Source organism: Eschrichtius robustus, chromosome 3 (assembly GCF_028021215.1).
Source record: "Eschrichtius robustus isolate mEscRob2 chromosome 3, mEscRob2.pri, whole genome shotgun sequence".
NCBI classification, from domain to species: domain Eukaryota; kingdom Metazoa; phylum Chordata; class Mammalia; order Artiodactyla; family Eschrichtiidae; genus Eschrichtius; species Eschrichtius robustus.
In genome coordinates, this window is record NC_090826.1 from 144,725,561 (window position 1) to 144,744,815 (window position 19,255).

Genomic DNA, 19,255 nt, shown 5'->3' on the forward strand with positions numbered 1-19,255 from the left:
TTTGTCTTAGCTTATAAGAAACCTTGATAGTAAGTAGGTCTATTTGACCCCCTCCCTCTTAAAGCTATTTTAGCACAATTAACATAACATTTTTATATGTAGATCTGGTTTACCTAACTACATAGGAGGAATATATTCAGTATATATCTGAGAATTGCATATGTACCTTCTTTTGCCTTTATTTTAACATACTAAATTTTTAAATGAAGCATTTTAGAAAAAAGCAATAATGTGTTCAGAGTATATTTACAGTTTATTAAAATGTACATTTACTTTGTAAAGCTGCAACTTAGCAAAGCAGAGAGATGTACAATTATTTGACAACGTCAGGCCCTTACATTAGATTTAAATGTAAAAGAAAACTGATTTGGTATTTGTAAGAACAACAAACAGAATACACAAGACAATTTTGATAATTATTAAAATTCCTGACTTTTAAGGTGTATAGAAATGACATTATAGATGGGAGAATGGTTTGAAAAAGAACTTGCAGAGTAGTAATTTCACATTGAATTGTAACTGCATAGGGGATATTTAAATCCTCATACTTTATGGTCTACTCTCTGGTTTCTTTCTTTTAGACACACGTTCCTTCCTTCTGGTTCAATGAAGATCACTGAGACCCGCGTTTCAGATAGTGGGATGTATCTTTGCGTTGCCACAAATATTGCTGGGAACGTGACCCAGTCTGTTAAATTAAATGTCCATGGTGAGTTTTGAAATGAAGGCATATGCTATGGCATATACTGGCCACAGGGAGACCTATTGTCCCAGTTTCTTTGATAGTTAACCTCAAATTGTATAGAGAGTAATTATAGAAAAATTTTCTAAAATCTGAGACTTGTGATTTTCTTTCATTTACTCTGAAATCTTTATCTGCCATCTGTAAACAACTCTCCCCTTTTTCCTCAGATGCACAGTATTAAAATTTTGGATCTCAATTTTACTAGATGTCTATAGTCACTTATGACCATTGTTGATACACCATAAAAAAAGAAAATGTGTTTAGACCCGTGGCTTTTTGTAGAAGCGAATGTGAATGCTCAAGGAAGAACTTAATAGCATATAAATGGTCATTTTCAATGTTTATAGAGCTCAGCCACTGAACACATTCTGCTCCTGGGATTCTTTAACTACTTTAAAACTCTCTAGGTAGTCTGCTTTCTTCTCTCAATTTGCCATAGTCTATCTATTGATAATTACTCATTCATTCAACACATGCTTAGTGAGCACATACTGTAAGCCACACATTCAAATATCAGAAGAAATTTTCTCAAATAGTTTTGGCCTGATTTCACTCTCAGATCAGTCACTGCGGTAGTGTCCTCTTGACTGTGGGATATGAAATCCAATGAGAGTTCTGTCATTTACTAGCATTAGGCATATTACCTACCCTCTTTTATATTTAATTTTCTCTTTCATAAAATGATGATAATAATACAGGCATATCTTGGAGATATTACGGTTTTAGTTCCAGACCATCTCAATAAGGCAAATACGGCAATAAAGTAAGTCACACAAATTTTTTGATTTCCCAGTGCCTATAAAAATGATGCTTACACTGTACTGTAGTCCATTAAGTGTGCAATAGCATTATGTCTTTAAAAATAATGTACATACCTTAATTTAAAAATACTTTACAGCTAAAAAATGCTAACCATCATTTGACAATGCAGGGTTGCCGTAGAACTTCAATTTGTAAAAATTGTAATATCTGTGAAGTGCAATGAAGCAAAGCACAATAAAATAAAATAAAGTATGCCTGTACTATCTAACTTAAAAGTTTGTTGTAAGGGAAAACCTTTAGAATATACTGGTTAAATATTAAGTTTTAACAAAAGGACAGAGGAATGGGGATTATTAGGGAAGTAAAGTACATAAATTCTAATCATATTCTTAGGAGTCAACTTGATTCTATAGTTCATAATGCTTGTATGTGGAACCCAATACTACTTGCCAGTGTTTTGATAAATTATCTCATTTAAATTTCTGAAGGAATGTAGATAAAGGGAAATAATAGAGGCTTTATCTTGATTTTCTTCTCTGAAATTAACAAAAGCTTTTATTAGAAATATTTCGTACTGTCTGGCTAAACCTTCCACAAAGAGAACAAAAACTAAGAATACATGGAGAAAAATGCTTTTTGTTTTACTCACTTAGATGATAGAAATTAACTGGTTTGCCATTTAAGAGGGCTTTAAACCTTAAGTTATTTATATATTATAAGAAATCTGACATCATTAAATGCTTACTTTTCCTCGAGTTTGGAATGAGGAGTTTTATATTCATTATTTCCCATAATCCTTGCAGTGTATTGGTATTGAAGAGGTTATTTTGCCTGGATTATCAAGGAAACAGGCCTCAGGAAATTTACGGAATTGCCCTAGATCACACAGCTAGTTAAGTGGCCTGAGCCTGGGTCCAAATCCTGAGATTATTCCACTTTCTCATGCTGCCTCTTGGTGAGGAGCTCTCATTTAAAGTGAGAAAAGGAGGAATTTTTTAAAAGTTGGATTATTAATACTCAGTTGTTGTTTCCAGTGCCTCCAAAGATACAGCGTGGCCCTACAGTTATGAAAGTCCAAGTTGGTCAAAGAGTGGACATTCCATGCAGCGCTCAAGGGACACCTCTTCCTGTAATCACCTGGTTTACAGGTGGAAGCGCCATGTTGGTTGATGGACTGCAGCATATTAGTCATCCAGATGGAACATTCAGCATCGACCAAGCTGTGCTCTCCGATGCTGGCATATATACATGTGTCGCTACTAACATAGCAGGCAGTGATGAGACGGAGATAACGCTACATGTCCAAGGTGATTTTTGGCCTAGGAAAATATTTGTACAGTGGGGGAAAAACCCTGGAGTCTATACAGAATATATAGTCTTGGATGGTCTTGGATCACTTTTAGAAGATTTCTATATAACTTTTATGACTCTCTAGTTAACTTTGAAAGGAGAATGATTCCAGAAAGAAATGAAACTATATGTTACAAAACTGTTTACCTTTGAAAATGGAGTTGCCCTGGATGATGTAGACAGTGGAAATAATCCTAGATAAGTGCCCCACCCGCTATTTTTGGTTTGGAAGAAATTGTGGGCAGGGTGGGTTGGAGTAGGATTTACCTCATAGTGGTAATTTGCACTCAATATTAATCCTTAGAAAGTCGAGGTCCACTAGTTCCCTGTAATGGTGTAGGCCTTATTTTGAGGGTTTAAATATTAATCTTTGGGGACCTCCCTGGTGGTCCAGTGGTTAGGGCTCCAAGCTTCCACTGCAGGGGGGCATGGGTTCGATCTCTGGTCAGGGAACTAAGATCCCACAGGCCACGCGTCACGGCCAAAAAAAAAAAAAAAAAAGATGAATCTTTATTCCTTCAAGCAACAAGTGTTTATCAAGTTCCTGCCAGGTGTCTGTCATGATCTGGGCAGTGAGGAGGAAATAGTGACAAAGGTAAAACACCTGCTCTCGTGAGCGGTTCTGTAAGTAGGCAGAAAGCAAACAAGCTAATAAACAAGAAATACAGATCGTGAGACATGCTGTGTAGAAAATTAAAACAGGGTGATGCTCCCAGCAGTTGGCTACTTTAGATTGAATTGTCATGTAGGACTTCTCTGTGGAGATAATATTTATAGTGAAATCTTGTTGACTGGAAGGAACCAGCCATGTCCAATCAGGAGGAAAAGCACTCCTGGCAGAGAGAATACCATTGCAAAGGTAGGAATAGAGAAGCAGGTGTCATACGTAGCCTCAGAAGAGTTCGATATTGCCCAAGGAAAGCCTGTGATAATGCATTTATTTTTCTAACAGAACCACCTACGCTGGAAGTTCTAGAGCCTCCGTATAACACTCCATTCCAAGAAAGAGTGGCCAATCAACACATTGCATTTCCATGTTCTGCAAAAGGTGTGTAATACTCGGACACATGGGCATTGGCATAGTGTTGTATTGTTCCAGAATTCTATATTGAACCCCAAACATCATAAAATTCTACTTGTCAGTCCTCGTTATAACATTTGGGCATAACGGAAACTAATCCCTCTTCAAATAACAACTAGGTTGAATAGGTATTTTTCCCTCCCAGGTGTTTTATTTCCTTCACTGGAAAGACCTTCTGTTCTTTCAAACTTGCCTCATCTAGCATGTTTTCCAGGTCGTTCATGCTCCTTCCTGTTCCTTCTTAGTTCATTCTATTTTTGACAAGAATTCTCTTTAAAATGTGACAGATAGGGCTATTCAAACTTTTGCATATTTATCTCAGTCGGGGGTATAAGTTAGGGCAATCCCCTTGTTTGTTCTAGATACTTCTTTTCTAAAAACCTCTTTCTAGATTTATCCTCTACTGGTAATTCTGGAGCCCGGTTGTAACTTGGCTCTCTGATGCTTGTCCAAACTCCTTCTCTCCCTGAATTTCTGGGTTTTCTATCCCACCATGTTTCCTGGCAGGAGATTGTTATTCTCTCTCCTCTAGAGGATGTGAAAAAGGCACTGTCACCATCACCTTACTCTGGATGCCCAAAAGATGGTTAAGAACGTCCTTTCTTTTGCATATGTGTTCATCTGCAATGACTCAAATGAGTCTGTAACAGTTCTGGCAAAGACCAAGCAGTATTCTTTCCGTGACCTCCCGGAGGGCTCCATGCCGCTGGTAGCATTAGCGCTCCCACATGTCACTCTTAACTCTCCTGTCCCTGGAGACAGTGGCAGTTGAAGGTCCTTAAGGCTGTCTCTGTTACTGTAGCAAGATTTTGCATCTCTTAACAGCATTAAAAGAAAGATAACTTTAACAAGATTTTCAGATAGCTAAAGAATTGTCAGTAACTATTCCCAGAGCCAGTGGGGAGGGAGGCAAGGCCTGGAGAAGGATCCTTGAGAAAGGTTTAAGTTCAGCTGAGTTCTGTGGGTGCTTACTACTGATGGAGCCCTGCCAGTGGCACTATTGCTCTGTACTCTCCACTGAATCCCTGACTCCCAAGCTGGCTTGGACTTCCCTTTTCCATTTTGAAATACCACCTCTTCCTAGTACTCTATTTTCACCTGGGATAGAATTCTTGAGTTCATTTAAAATAGCTAGATGCCTTTTCATTTTATTTGCCATGAATTTCATCTTGGCCATGGTGGTTCTACCATTTAGAAATAAAATAGAACACAATTTCTTTCTTTTGCTCGTTCATTTACTTTTTCATTTATTACCTTAACAAATATTAATTGAGAAGTTTGAGAACCACATAAAAGAATGAGTAGGGTATGAGGAAATGATTATAACCCCCTTTTTTCCTTGACAACATGAACAACTGCAGTCCATCAGTTTTATCTTCTCTTCCTCATCAGTCAGCATCTTACTATGAGGATGATGAAACAGGCCAATATTTTTGTTGTATTTTTTCCCATAAGTATAGTCATTTCATTAGTTCATAGTCATTCATAGTCGATCACAGTCATTTTTATAATTCCTTAACTCAATTTGAGTTTAACCTAAATGACACATTCTATGTATTCCTGGCATTCTTTTGTACTTAGATATATGACCATTCTTTAATATTTTTATTATGCTTTAATATAAGATTATTAGCCATGTCTTATACAATTCTATTAATTTTATTGAATGTGCTTTTTTTATTTTTATAGGATTAAGTAAAATGTGAAAGTACTTAGAATAGTGCCTGGCACATTGTTTGCTAAATAAATACATTCTTATTATAGAGTTTACTGTTTGTCTATTTCAAGTATGTCCTTTTGGCTCCATTATGCATTTTAAGATGGTTTTTATCACTTTCATGCATGAGTTATGTAACTTCCATTCACTCTCTTGGTCATAAATAAATTGAGGAAAGCAATTCTGCTCACTGCTTTCTCAGCTTTCTTTTCAGTATAAAAAGTCAAGAATTAATCTATTGCCCTCTGTTTAACAGAATGGGATCCCCAGAAGATGTGTGGATAGTAGAAGTTCCTCATCTCTGCTCTATTAGGCCTGTTTAAAATGTGCATTATGAAGCATCATTTCTGTACGTCGTTTATGTACTCTGAGCAATCTTCATGTATATTCCTCTGATAGTATCTTATTTTTGCTCTTCCTTTATTTTCATCAAAAACTCTCCCCATTTCCAGTCCATTTAATTAATATAGCTTTTTTCCCCCACTAGCACCATGAACTCACTCAAGAAAATGTTTTGCTTTGCTTACTATCATCTGAATGTCTTGGTAAAAACAACTTTGATCAAATTCTACACTACAGACCATACATCTTTTAAGACTGATCAGGAATTAGAGGCATTAAATACTGTAATCTCGTCAAAATCCCATGCCAGGAGCAATGTCTTCAAAGAAGCATAGTACCTAAGGGTACATGTTATAATCATAACAAATTTTATTTCTCCTCAAGATATTTGATATTTAATAGTGACTTCTAATTTTGTTGTAAAATATCACAAAGCTTTAATTTCTTATTTAGGTACCCCCAAACCAACCATCAAATGGTTGTGGAATGGTAGAGAGCTGACAGCCAGAGATCCTGGTATTTCTATATTAGAAGATGGCACATTGTTGGTTATTGCTTCTGTTACGCCGTATGACAGTGGGGAGTACATTTGTGTGGCAGTCAATGAAGCTGGAACCACTGAAAGAAAATATAACCTCAAAGTCCATGGTAAATACAGATAGAAATGCTAAAATCGTATAACTGAATATGTGACACTTTCAGATTCTTTTATATACGTTATTCTTTCAGTCTAGTGTTATTTAATATTTATGTGAATAAACGTGTTATCAACCAGAAGAGTAGTGGTCTAACTGCATTTATTGATTTATTTTATATCACTGAAAGTTCCAATGGTAGAAAAAGATACATAATCAAAAGTCCCCTGGACCTAGGCTAAGCCATCTACTTGTCCTCTCTGTGGGCAAGGAAAGTTGTTAGGTATGTGTGTGTGTGTATGTATCTTCCCAGAGATATTTTTATGCAAAAACGAAGAAATATGAATATATATTTCATCCTCTTTTTTTTAGATACAAAAAGCATTTATAGTAGACCATTATATACATTACTCCACACCTTGCCTATTTCATTAAACACTCTAACTTGGGGATTATTCAATATTCCTAACTCTTATTTATGCCTACCTAGCATCCCACCGTACCATGATTTACTTAACCTTCTTCTATCAATGATGAGCATTTGGTTTGGTACCGTTCGTTTACTATTCTAAGTAACGCTTCAATGAAATCATGTATATATGGCACTTTGCATGCGTCAATGGATATGTGCATTTTGAAATTTGATGGATATTGGCTTCCAGAAACACTGGGCAATATTCATTCTCATCAGCAAAGTAGTCTCACATAACTTGAGACTCTAGCAGTTTGCATTTTGAGTGATATGTGAAATAAATAGGATCTCCCTTAAATTTATCCTTAATTCAAAATTCTGAAATAATAACTAAAGTAAAAATTCAATGAGTTACTTATAAATATAGTGGTCAAGACTCTTCATTTCATAATAAAAGCTGTCTTAAGTATGACCAGCCTTTCTAGCTATCAGGTATCTCAGAATTTGCTTTCTAAAGTCCTTTGTAAAGAAACTTTGTATATAATATTTATTTAAAACTATCTAACTACAACTTCTCACTTTTTGCAGTTCCTCCAGTAATTAAAGATAAAGAACAAGTAACAAATGTGTCCGTGTCGGTCAACCAGCTGACCAGTCTCATTTGTGAAGTTGAAGGTACTCCGTCTCCCATCATTATGTGGTATAAAGATGATGTCCAGGTAAATGGAGACATCCAAATATGCATAGGTCCTTGCCTCTCCCTCTGAAGTAAATCATTCAAATGTGACTTTCTTATTAATAATAGTATAAAAATTTTACTTCAAATTTTTATTAGGATTGGAAATAACACTGACCCTTTTGGCCTTAAAAGGTGACTGAAAGCAGCACTATTCAGACTGTGAGCAATGGGAAGATATTAAAGCTCTTCAAAGCCACTCCAGAGGATGCAGGAAGATATTCCTGCAAAGCAATTAATACTGCAGGCACTTCTCAAAAGTATTTTAACATCGATGTGCTAGGTAAGGAAAACATTCTTTTAAAAAACTTCAATTCAGATGCATTTCTTATATAGGACAGCATTAACTGTATTAAAGAGATGAAAAATAAATTGATAGGAGAAATATCATTCATTTTATTCTATTATTATTTTTGTCTTTAATATTGGTTAATCAGAACCATGTGATATAGAAAGTTTATAGGTATTTGTTATTATCATATAGCGATGTCTATGGGTACTTGGTACTGTCTTGTACAGAAAATACTAAATTACTGCTCTTGTTAGTTTCTCTAATGAGGTGGTCAGGAAATTCTTTGGGAAGTAACTATGCCGGATGATGCACGGTAAAATTCATTCATGTTGCTGACATCTCCTAAAGCTGCTAGGTTGTACTTGAACTGAGGAAGGTAGTAAATTCACCCTCCCCTGCATTCTAATTAATTCCTATAACTGAACAACCTCAGCCCTGATTCTAATTAAGTGGGGAGAATGCTGAGAATGGGTAGCAGCTGTAATAAATTGGGATTTAAAACATTTAAAATGTTTTAATCATAATCATAAAATTTTTGTAAGTTTAGTTTGTGAAATTATATTTGCTGATCAAAGTTTACTTTGTGATAAAATGACTTCCTTCCTTTTCAATGTTTTGCTCATCGATAGGGCATATGATTTGTAAGTCTGGAGTGGAAGTGAGGTCCGGGAATGATGCTGCATTAGAATTAACATTCGTAAACTGCTAAAACATAAAAGTTCTCTCTCTCATAAGTCTTCTCAAAGCCTGAAGTACTTTGAATTTCCTCTGCTAAAATTACCATTATTAGTATAGGTTATAAAAACAAAGTGATCTTTTCTATCATTAGTCCCATTGGCATTATTTCTCTTGGCACTCATTTACTCTCATGACTTTGACTGCTATCTGTGCACTGATGACTCCCACATTTTCATCTCCAACTCAGACTTCTTCCCTGAGCTCTCAGGTGATATATCTGACCTCCTCCACAATATCTTGGCTTGAATATCTCAGTGGCATAGAAAACAGAAAGGTCTCAGTAAATGCCTGTTCTGGTCACCTTCAGTGACCCCCATCATAGTGACCAGCACTTCCATCCATCCACTTGCTTCTGCCGCAACCTGGTACTCATTCTTCCTACCTCCCTCTCCCTGACTCTGTAAATCTGTCTACATCCTGTTAAATCTGCTTCTTAATTCCATGTTAATTATAATTTATAAGCTGAATTAATGTAATAACCTCCTAACTACTCCCCTTCATCCATTATTTGCCAGTGGAATCCGATCTTCATTCAGAAGCCAGTGTGGTCTTAAAACAAATTTGATCACAGCCCTCCCTTATTGAAACCCTTTAGTGGCTGATCATTGCTCTGAAGATTAAGATCAAACACCGTAACGTGATATAAAGGGGGAGGATTCAAAGACCAGGGAAGTTTATGGGAGCTCTTTAATATGCTTTATAATTCCGAGAATAAAAACTAGTACAATCTTTTCACATTATATCTCATATACAATTTTAGCATAGGAGCCCTTTAAAAGAGACAAGGGTAATATATTTCGAACAGCACTGTGGTAGAATTTAAACATTATAAGATTGTCATTGACCATGTCATTCATTATCTAAAACGTATAGCAGTAGTAAATTTCATTATATGAGCTTCATGGCTCATTTGTATTCTCAACTCCTTTTGTACATTGATTTAATACTCCTCAAAATGAGTTCTTTACTACTGTAATTCTTCCAAGTAATTGTCTTGCTATCAAATCTTTCATGAACGTGTTCCTATGTTTAAATTTGACATTTGGGTCCGCAGATGTGATATGAAAGGGATTATTGTATGATATTTTACTTTTAACATTAAGATCTTGTTGAAATATTATAGAAGTCATTATCTTCTCTCACTCCCCGCTCCTTTTGCTAAGTCATAGATTTTCATGATAAAATGTCTTTGTTCAAGTCCCACCCACCATAATAGGTACCAGCTCCCCAAGTGAAGTCTCAGTTGCCCTCCACCAGGATACCACCCTTGAATGCCAAGTCAAAGGCACTCCCTTTCCCATTATTCACTGGTTCAAAGATGGCAAGTGAGTACCTCTTCTGTATTTGTTACAAGGATCCAATTGTTTGGAAATAGATGTGGATTTTCCCCCTCTTAATTATCTTACCACATAGAGTATTATTAAATGAACATGAAGGAAAAACAATATTGTTCAAAAATGGTCTCAAATTTATGAATTTATGAATTGTAAGGCTTTAGAAATGCTGGGAATTTATTTTAGAGACACAGAGGAACTCACATTTATTATACACTAAATATACACTAAGGGCTAAGAATGAAAAATGAAAAATACAAGATCCAAGTACAGAGATAATCTTGGCTTTACATGGAATTGTTTGAATTATTAAAAAGGAAAACTTGCTTATGACAGCAAGATGAATGCTTAAGCTAGTTTAATATATGGTCAAAAAGGAACAACCACAAAAGAGCAATTAGATGTTTCTCTTAGCCCTTGTGTATTATTATAATTTCTGAAAGCAGCTGTCTAAGACCTAAATAGCAAAGAGTAAAGGTTTGCAGTGTATAAAATAAAGGATTGTGTAAAAACTTTTTTTATGTTAATAGGAAAGACAAACAACATAGAAAAATGTGTGGAGGGTATAAACAGGCAATTAAAAAGTTATATAGTTAAGCAATAAATATATTAAAAGATGCTTACCTTCAATAATTTGGAGAAGGTAAGCAAAATAATATGATTTTGTTTTTCATAGATTAGTTTGGCAAGAAAAAGTAGAGGTTTGAAAAATATCAAGTGTTGGCTTAGAGTATGGGAAGGAAATCAGGATATAGGGCTCTGATGGGACAATGTAAATTAGTACTCTGAAAGGCAATTTGTTGATATCTATTAAAATTTAAATGCTCATATGCTATAATGTAGCAATTACACTACTGGTGTCTAGGACAGGGAAGCCAGTCATCTATTCTGCAGGAAGGCTTGACTCCCTGAATACTCCCTGAAACACTGTGAAAGCAGAAAAGTGAAAACTGCTTAAAGCTTGACATTGGGAGAGAGGATAGATGACGTATGGCATTGTCTTATTATGAAACACTGGACAGCAATTAGAAAGAGTAAGATCAAGCTATATGTACCAAAACTATCTCCATAGCTATTGTCAAGTGAAAAGTAGAACAATAATACAATACCATTATGTATAACAACTTTAGATTCCTCTAGCAATACATTTATGGGTGAAAAATGTTTAGAAAAACATGTGGAAGAACACAAACTAAACTGACAATCGTAAGAAGTCTAGAGAAAAGACTCACATTAGGGGTAATAAACCAAGGAGACCTTTTCTTATTATAATGTTTTTTTGTTTGTTTCAATTTTTGTGTTACTTGCATAATTAACCGTCAGTGAAAGTTTTAAAGTTACTTCAATTTGAGTAGCATTATCAAGTATTCCACCTCTTTAAACAGTTAAAATGCATTAAAGTAAAGTACTTTATTCTCTTAGCTTTCGAGAACTTAAAAGAGTCATACCAAGGAATAGTATGGGATGCTACCACAGAAAATTAAATGTGTTTCCATTTAATCTTGTAGTCTGATTGGTGGGTTATTAATATAGCAGTGCATCTATTTATCATGGGGCTAATTCACTGCAGCTTTTTAAAAACTGGCTATGGGTCTTCCTGAAAGATCAATGGATTTTAAAGGCATGACTCTTAGGATATCATAGACTTTAATTACCATGATGTTTTAAGTATTAAATAAAGCTGCTGCCAAACATAAAGTAAGCATTTTATAGTAGTTAGTAAATGATTCTGTCTAGTAGAAGAAGACTTCTTGACAAATATATATGAGCTGCCTTTGGGGTAAATATCTTTCAGTATTTATGATTATAAAAGCATTCATATTTATTACAATATCTACTTTTTAGGAAAATTGGCATGATCGTTGTCTTTAGTAAGTGATAACCGTTCATTCTATTGTAAATATTTTTCCAAGTGTTATAATATTAGTTTACAAATAATATTGCTTGGTTTGAAGCTCCTGGACACTTAGTTTTTCTTTTCTGAATGATGGTAGAAATTTTGGCTTTGTAAACCAAAAAAAAAAAAAAAAAAAGGGGGGGTTGAATGAAAGAAATAAAGTTTTGTAGTAATATTATTCAACAATTTAAGTTTGAAATGAAGTTCAATTTAATAATTTAATGATATTCATTCAATTTAAGTTTAAGGGAAGTTTTTTCTCAAAGTGATAATTATCTACTTTCATTAGTAAAGTGGTTTAATAATTCTGTTCTTCTAAACAGAAGTACTTAATCATATCATTGTATTTTTTTAGATTCATACTAAAAAATTCAACTTTGATTCATATTTTTAAACTCATATGACTTAATGATTTTTGTTGTGATTAATAAAAGAGAAAACATTTAGGAAAACAAAAATGGGCCCATGGAATAAAATTTTACTTTTTCTAGGCCTTTATTTTTGGGAGACCCTAATATTGAACTTCTAGACAAAGGACAAATTTTACATTTAAAGAATGCACGAAGAAGTGACAAGGGACGCTACCACTGTACTGTGTTTAATGCAGCTGGCAAACAAGCCAAGGATATAAAACTGACTCTCTATAGTAAGTGTGACGTTCTTATGCTTTTTACTGTTATTATCAGTTCTCACTATACGTTGAAAATCAGGGTTTGCTCTACTGTTAACTGCTCTTTGATTCAATACTAAGTAATTTGGAATGCTACTTACTTTAAAAGAAAAAGCCTATTTTCATGTGTTTTAGGCTATAACATTGCGTCCAATTTTAATGTATTTTATCATTAAGTATGGATTTCTTCAAGGGGTCTAGTGATTTTCATATGACCTCACTTAAGAGGTCAAGTATTCCCTGATTTGTTAGTGTAACATAAATCAAATGTCTGTATCCCTAAAGGGGTTTTTAAAAAGCTCTAAAAAGAGTAGAGATGCATGAAATAGAATGAAGATGATGGTATGAGAACAACTCAATTATTCTATTCTCATTCCATCTTGGCCTTTATTCAGACCACATGGTAATATTTAAATGTTTTAGGCTGTGCTGCTATTTTCTCTCAGTTAAGTCCCCATCAGAGGTATGTAGCCCTCATTTCACTAAAATTCTCAACATCCCCTGAGGAAGGTGACTGCCAAGGTCATTTATTTTTCATGCCAGGAGCCATAGGAAGGCACTTGAACATTATGTTGCAGGCACAAAGAATTACATGATAGAAAGGGATAGGGCTCATGAGGCCAGTCATGCTTATTGTGGCTCTACTTCCTGCACTATCTTCTGCTTTGTATAGCGTTTGACACTCAAGAAAAGTTTAGATACCTCAGGAGTGTCACTTCCTTGTAGGATCTTCCCAAACCAAACCAATCACGTCATCACTCTCTATTACATTGTCCTAGTTTTCTTTATAGCACGGATCACTGTCTGATAGTTTAATTGCTTACTTATGGGTTTATTTACTTATTTGCTATTTCTCTCAAAGGAAGCTAAACTTCATAAAAGCAGGGCCTTGTTTTGCATGTTCTCTACTTTAATGTCTGAGACACAGTAGCTCTCAAGAAATACTTGCTCAGTGAATGAATTGTCTAGTGATACACCGGTCAGTATGGTAGGCACCAGCCACACGTGACTGTTGAGCATTGGAAATGTGGCTAGTCCAAATTTAGACAAGCTGTAAGTATAAAATACACACCAGATATCAAAGACTTAATATGAAAATATAATGCAAGATACCTAAGTAATAATTTTACATTGATTACATCTGAAACAATGATATTTTAGATATATTGGACTAAGTAAAATGTATTATTTTCCTGCTTTTTAATGTGGCTACTAGAACATTTTAAATTATATATGTGGTCTTAATTATAATTCTGTTGGACGGTGATGGTTTGAGTCACGGATGTAGAAAACAGACTTATGGTTACCAGAGGTTAGGTGGGGAGGTGGCGGGTGGGGGGGATGATTTGGGAGACTGGGACTGACACATACATGCTACTATGTATAAAATAGATAACTAATAAGAACCTACTGTATAGCACAGGGAACTCTACTCAGTACTCTGTAATGGCCTATATGGGAAAAGAATCTAAAAAAAAAAAAACCAAAACGTGTGGATATATGTGTATGCATAACAGATTCACTTTGCTGTACACCTGAAACTAACACAACATTGTAAATCAACTACACCCCAATAAGAATTTAAAAAAAAAAAAAAAAAGGAACTTGGGCTTCTGAGGTAAGTGGACTTGGGTTCAGACCCAACTTCTGCCACTTACTAACTTTGCAACTTTGGACAAATTGCCTGACCCCTCTGAGCTTCGGTTTTCTCATCTATAGAATAGGGATAATAATAGTACCTACTTAATAATATTATTGTAAGGATCAATTGCTAGATACTTTATATTGCCCAGCTTACAGTACAAGTTCAATGAATATTATTCATTTATTATTATCTACTTAGTGATTGTATTGTCTTGCAACTTGAAATATATATAGAATCTGGCTTGATTTCTATATAACTTCACTGAATTGCAAATTTCCCTTTTTTAATGTTAGTTGTCTTTATATAAAGTTCAAATAGCTTTCTTGAATCAAAGAAATTTTATTTAATGCAGGCTTTTAAATCATTTCTCTCTATAAATAGAAGCCTGTGGAAGAAATCAGTCGTGAACAGACATGTCTTCCAAAAAACAGTAATGTTACTGAAAGATTAGCTGTACGGGCATCCAAGTTAAACAAAAGTGTTATTGCTACCATTGGCCTCCTACCAGAACCAACCTTTTAAACAATAGGTGCAATACTTCCCCTAAGCTGTTGCATAGTTTTCTCTGCATTGTTGTATTGTTGCCAAAGAATGTGATGAATACATTTTGGTGATTCAATAAGACTCCTATTTCCATAGGAGTTGAGTTCTTTCATTTCAGATTTTCTTGTTCATTTGGTATGATGCCCTAAGGCACCGAGAAGAGAGGGCTTTGTAATGATTAAACCTTCTAAGATTGTCTGAGATGAAAGGCACTGTAACATTGTGAAGTTTTAAGTATTCAGTAATTCAGGAAATAATGCCATTTCCTCTCTAGCAAGCTTGTCTGCATCTCTGAGTGGGTAATCTTAAGCTTATTTTATTTCACTTGTGAAAATGCTTTTATTCCTAAGAATAAATGAAACAGATGCCATACTTGGGCTAACTGTGAGAAATATTTATACAGATTTCAGGTTGCGAATGTGGTTCATACTGCAGTTGATTCATTCATTTTCTTTATTTACATACTAACTTGAGGAAAAAGCAGGTGGGTCCGGATGCATCTGAAAGGCAGAAATGCACATTTTGCCTGAATTAGGGAAGAAATGGAGACAAAATATGATGAAAAATAAAAGAGATGGAGGGGAAATGAGGGGGGGGGGGGAATGAATGTGGAAAAAAAGGAAATAAAAGAGCTTTTAATAACCTATGGGGAGACTGTGCAAATTCATAGCTAGTAGTTCTGAGGCAAAGATTTTTAACCTGCGGTCCGTGTATAAGTTTCAGAGGTCTGAGAGTTTCCCCAAATGGTGTAAAAGTCTTTGAGTGTATATACATGGTAAATTTTAATGTGCAGTGGGTTCATAACATTTACCTGTAACACCCTTCCTCAAACAGAAGTACAGGTCTCAGGAAAGTATATATGAATTAAATTGAAACAGGAAGAAATATTTATCTGGCAGATTTAAACAGTAGATGGTTTGTTGTTCTGCTTTCAGCTGGAAATGTTCTTTGAGTAACTTTTTTCTCAATTTCATAAATACAAACTTTTAAAATGAACTCTTTTCAGTACAAGTGATATTCCTTTGTAAAGCATTCATGGAGAGTAAGGGGTTGTTTGAACCTATGTTCTTGACTTCATTTTTTTAATTTAAATTTGTTTATTTTTACTAGTTTTTATTGGAGTATGGTTGCTTTACAATGTTGTGTTAGCCTTCACCGCACAACAAAATGAATCAGCCATACATATACAGATATCCCCTCCCTTCTGGACTTCCCTCCCATTTAGGTTACCACAGTGCATTAGGTAGAGTTCCCATCTGTTCTTGATTTCATTAATGTATCATCCAACTAATTAGGCTAGCCCGTTTATTTAGACAATTTCAGCCAAAAATTTGATATATGTTTCCAGATTACATCAATAGGCTCAAATCAAAATTAAAATTTAAAGTCTGAGTAAAATGTTCTTTCTTAAGATTTCAAAATGGTGGCTTGAATTGATGTTAATTATCTATAGCAGGACTTGACAAACCTTTTTTATAAAGGGCAAGTTGGTAAATATTTTAGGCTTTGCATACTGTGAGACAAAATCAAGGACATTATGTAGGTACTTACATAACAAAATAGAAAGAAATGTCTACCAGTCGTTTATTCATGATATTCTATTTTTCTGGTAATTTTAAAAATTGTAAAATTTGTTGTAATACAGGTCTACTAATGAGAATGGATTTCTTTTGGAGGGATAACATTTTACTTAATTAGAGTTCAAAGTTAATGATTCCTGTCACCAAAATTAAATGCAGATGTTCATCTGTTAATACTGATCTGTAATGAGATTTTATGTATTTCATTTTTGAAAATGTCTTTTCATGCAGATACTGTAGATGCTGTCAAATACTAATATCATTTCACAAACACAGGATTTTAATTGTTCTTATTCATTACTTGAAAGGCATTTGCAGAATTCTGTTATATTCTCTTGATATTTGACTTTTGGCCTGCCATTCTACTCCCAATTAATCAATTCCAATTGAAGGTTAGATGGAAGGCCCTCATTTTCAGAGATAAAAGAACGTAAAATGTGGAAATTGCATTTGCATCAAAGTTTGACAAACATTGTTGAAACTGAAAGTTGAGCTCAGAAAATATATTCACTGCAAAGTTGTAGGGGAATCGAGATCTGAGTTTTGTTTGACAGCATGGAAAATGTGTAGAGGAGCTTGACGTTACTTGCGAGTCAAACAACAGAATGACTACTAACAGTATAGATTTTGCATTCAAGTGCTGGTTTTATCTGGTAAATTTAGGTTGAATTTATTAAGAAACATTGTCAAGTTTATGGCAAAACTAAATTCCAAAATCATTCAGTACTCAATAATAGTGTTTGAGGACAATTCTCATTCAGAAAAAATTCAGTCTCAGTCCTAAGCTCCAAAAATTAAAATGTAACTTTACCACCATTAAGACATTAAGCTGCTATAAGGTAGAACAAGTCATTATATTCACCTTCTACTTCTGACAAAATTTCATGGAACTGCTGATATTTAAGTCCATAAGAGCAAGTAAAATACCCCATGGACAGTTCTGTTTCAATAACACATGAATATTTTACACAAGTGCTGATGAATAGTACAAGGAATAATGATAGACTTTTAGAATTTTACATTTTAATAAATTTAAAATGTAAAATTTGTAAATTTCTCTAAACCTTTTTCTGCCCCACACATATTTTTATCACCATCAGTTGTAGCACGTCTTAGCAGATCCCACTTCAGGTTGTAATAAATTAGTGCTTTTTCAACTTCTTTGAAAATATTTTTGTCTGTAGTTGTTCCATGCAGACTATTCTTAGAGACTAATTCTTCAGTTTCTTCAACGTGGCATTGACTCCTCAAATAAAAGACAGCTAAGCAGTATCAGTAACATCTGTCAATTTATCAAGAGCCAAGAATACTGTTCAGAAAAGTTGCCTCTAAAAAAAAAAATGACTATTGATATTGTCAGTTTTCTCAACTCTTCAAGCAGTTTTTCTTATGGAAAGGCTGATAATCTTAAACAAATTGATTAGTTTAGGCATAATTGTTTGCTAATGCAATCATTCTTGATTTAATTAAACCACTGTTGGTAAATGGCTCTCCTTCCTTGGCTAACAAATGAGCCACTCAGAAACTTAGATGGTAGCCTTTTTGACTTTTTATCTTTGTGAAGAAATTCTGCCTAATGAGACATTCCATTTTATATTAATTTATCGGTTGTTTTTCTTTGAGTGGGATATATTGTGATGAGTGCTTAGGCTAATAGAGTTAGTGTACACTGTAGTTTTTCAAAACAGCTATATAGTGTTATTAAAAAATAAACTCAGTGCTTTGCCATTGAACTTAATAACAAAATAATCCACACTGTTCTGTGCTTTAAAAATGTTACGTTTTAAAGCTTACTTTTCTTTTTTTGTGTGTGTTTTGACCTGGGGAGTATGCACTGGTAATAAAAGTAAAGTAAAATATCACGGTATGGTGATATTTATGGCACTTGAAATGCTGTTGGCTTATAAGTGTGTCACTGAAATTTATGGTGAGCTAAGCAACAGTGAGAAGCAATGAGAACACCACATTTGGTATTTATTGCAACAATTTAACTCTGCCATTGTAGAAGTGAAAGTAGCCATAGACAGTACATAAACAAATGAGCATGACCATATTCCAATAAAACTTAATAGGTGCTGAAGTTTGAATTTCATATAATTTTTACATGTCACAAAATATTATCATTATTTTGATTTTTTCCTGTCGTTTAAAAATGCAAAAACTGTGCTTGGTTCAGCATCTTGATGCCTGGCCTGTGGGCCATAATTGGCTGCCCTGATTTATATAGTAAACCACCTTATAGAAAAATTATTCCACCATCAAATTTACCTCACAATACAGGCATACCTCAGAGATATTGCAGGTTCTGTTCCAGACCACCACAATAAAGCAAATATTGCAATAAAGCGAGCCACACAAATTTTTTTTGGTTTCCCAGTGCAAATAAAAGTTATGTTTACACTATACTATAGTCTATCAAATGTACAAAAGCATTGTGTCTAAAAAAAGTACACACCTTAATTTAAAAATACTTTATCACTAAAAAATACTAACCATCATCTGAGCCTTTAGCAAGTCATAGTAGTAACATTAAAATCTCTGATCAGATATACAGATTGCCAACAAACATGAAAGAATGCTCAACATCATTAATCATTAGAGAAATGCAGATCAAAACTACAATGAGATATCATCTCACACCAGTCAGAATGGCCATCATCAAAAAATCTACAAACAATAAGTGCTGGAGAGGGTGTGGAGAAAAGGGAACCCTCTTGCACTGTTGGTGGGAATGTAAATTGATACAGCCGCTATGGAGAACAGTATGGAGGTTCCT

General features: G+C 34.5%; 1 protein-coding gene across 6 annotated transcripts in view; it reads left to right on the forward strand.

The window, feature by feature from the left end:
* Nucleotides 1-19,255, forward strand: part of HMCN1 (hemicentin 1) — a 529,724-nt gene that overhangs the window by 279,434 nt on the left and 231,035 nt on the right. For all 6 annotated transcript variants that reach the window (XM_068541417.1, XM_068541420.1, XM_068541418.1 and 3 more), the window contains exons 23-30: nt 582-709; nt 2,542-2,814; nt 3,810-3,905; nt 6,451-6,645; nt 7,633-7,763; nt 7,916-8,063; nt 10,009-10,135; nt 12,533-12,687. In XM_068541417.1, coding sequence (XP_068397518.1) covers nt 582-709; nt 2,542-2,814; nt 3,810-3,905; nt 6,451-6,645; nt 7,633-7,763; nt 7,916-8,063; nt 10,009-10,135; nt 12,533-12,687 — 1,253 coding nt within the window. The remainder of the gene's footprint in view (nt 1-581; nt 710-2,541; nt 2,815-3,809; nt 3,906-6,450; nt 6,646-7,632; nt 7,764-7,915; nt 8,064-10,008; nt 10,136-12,532; nt 12,688-19,255) is intronic.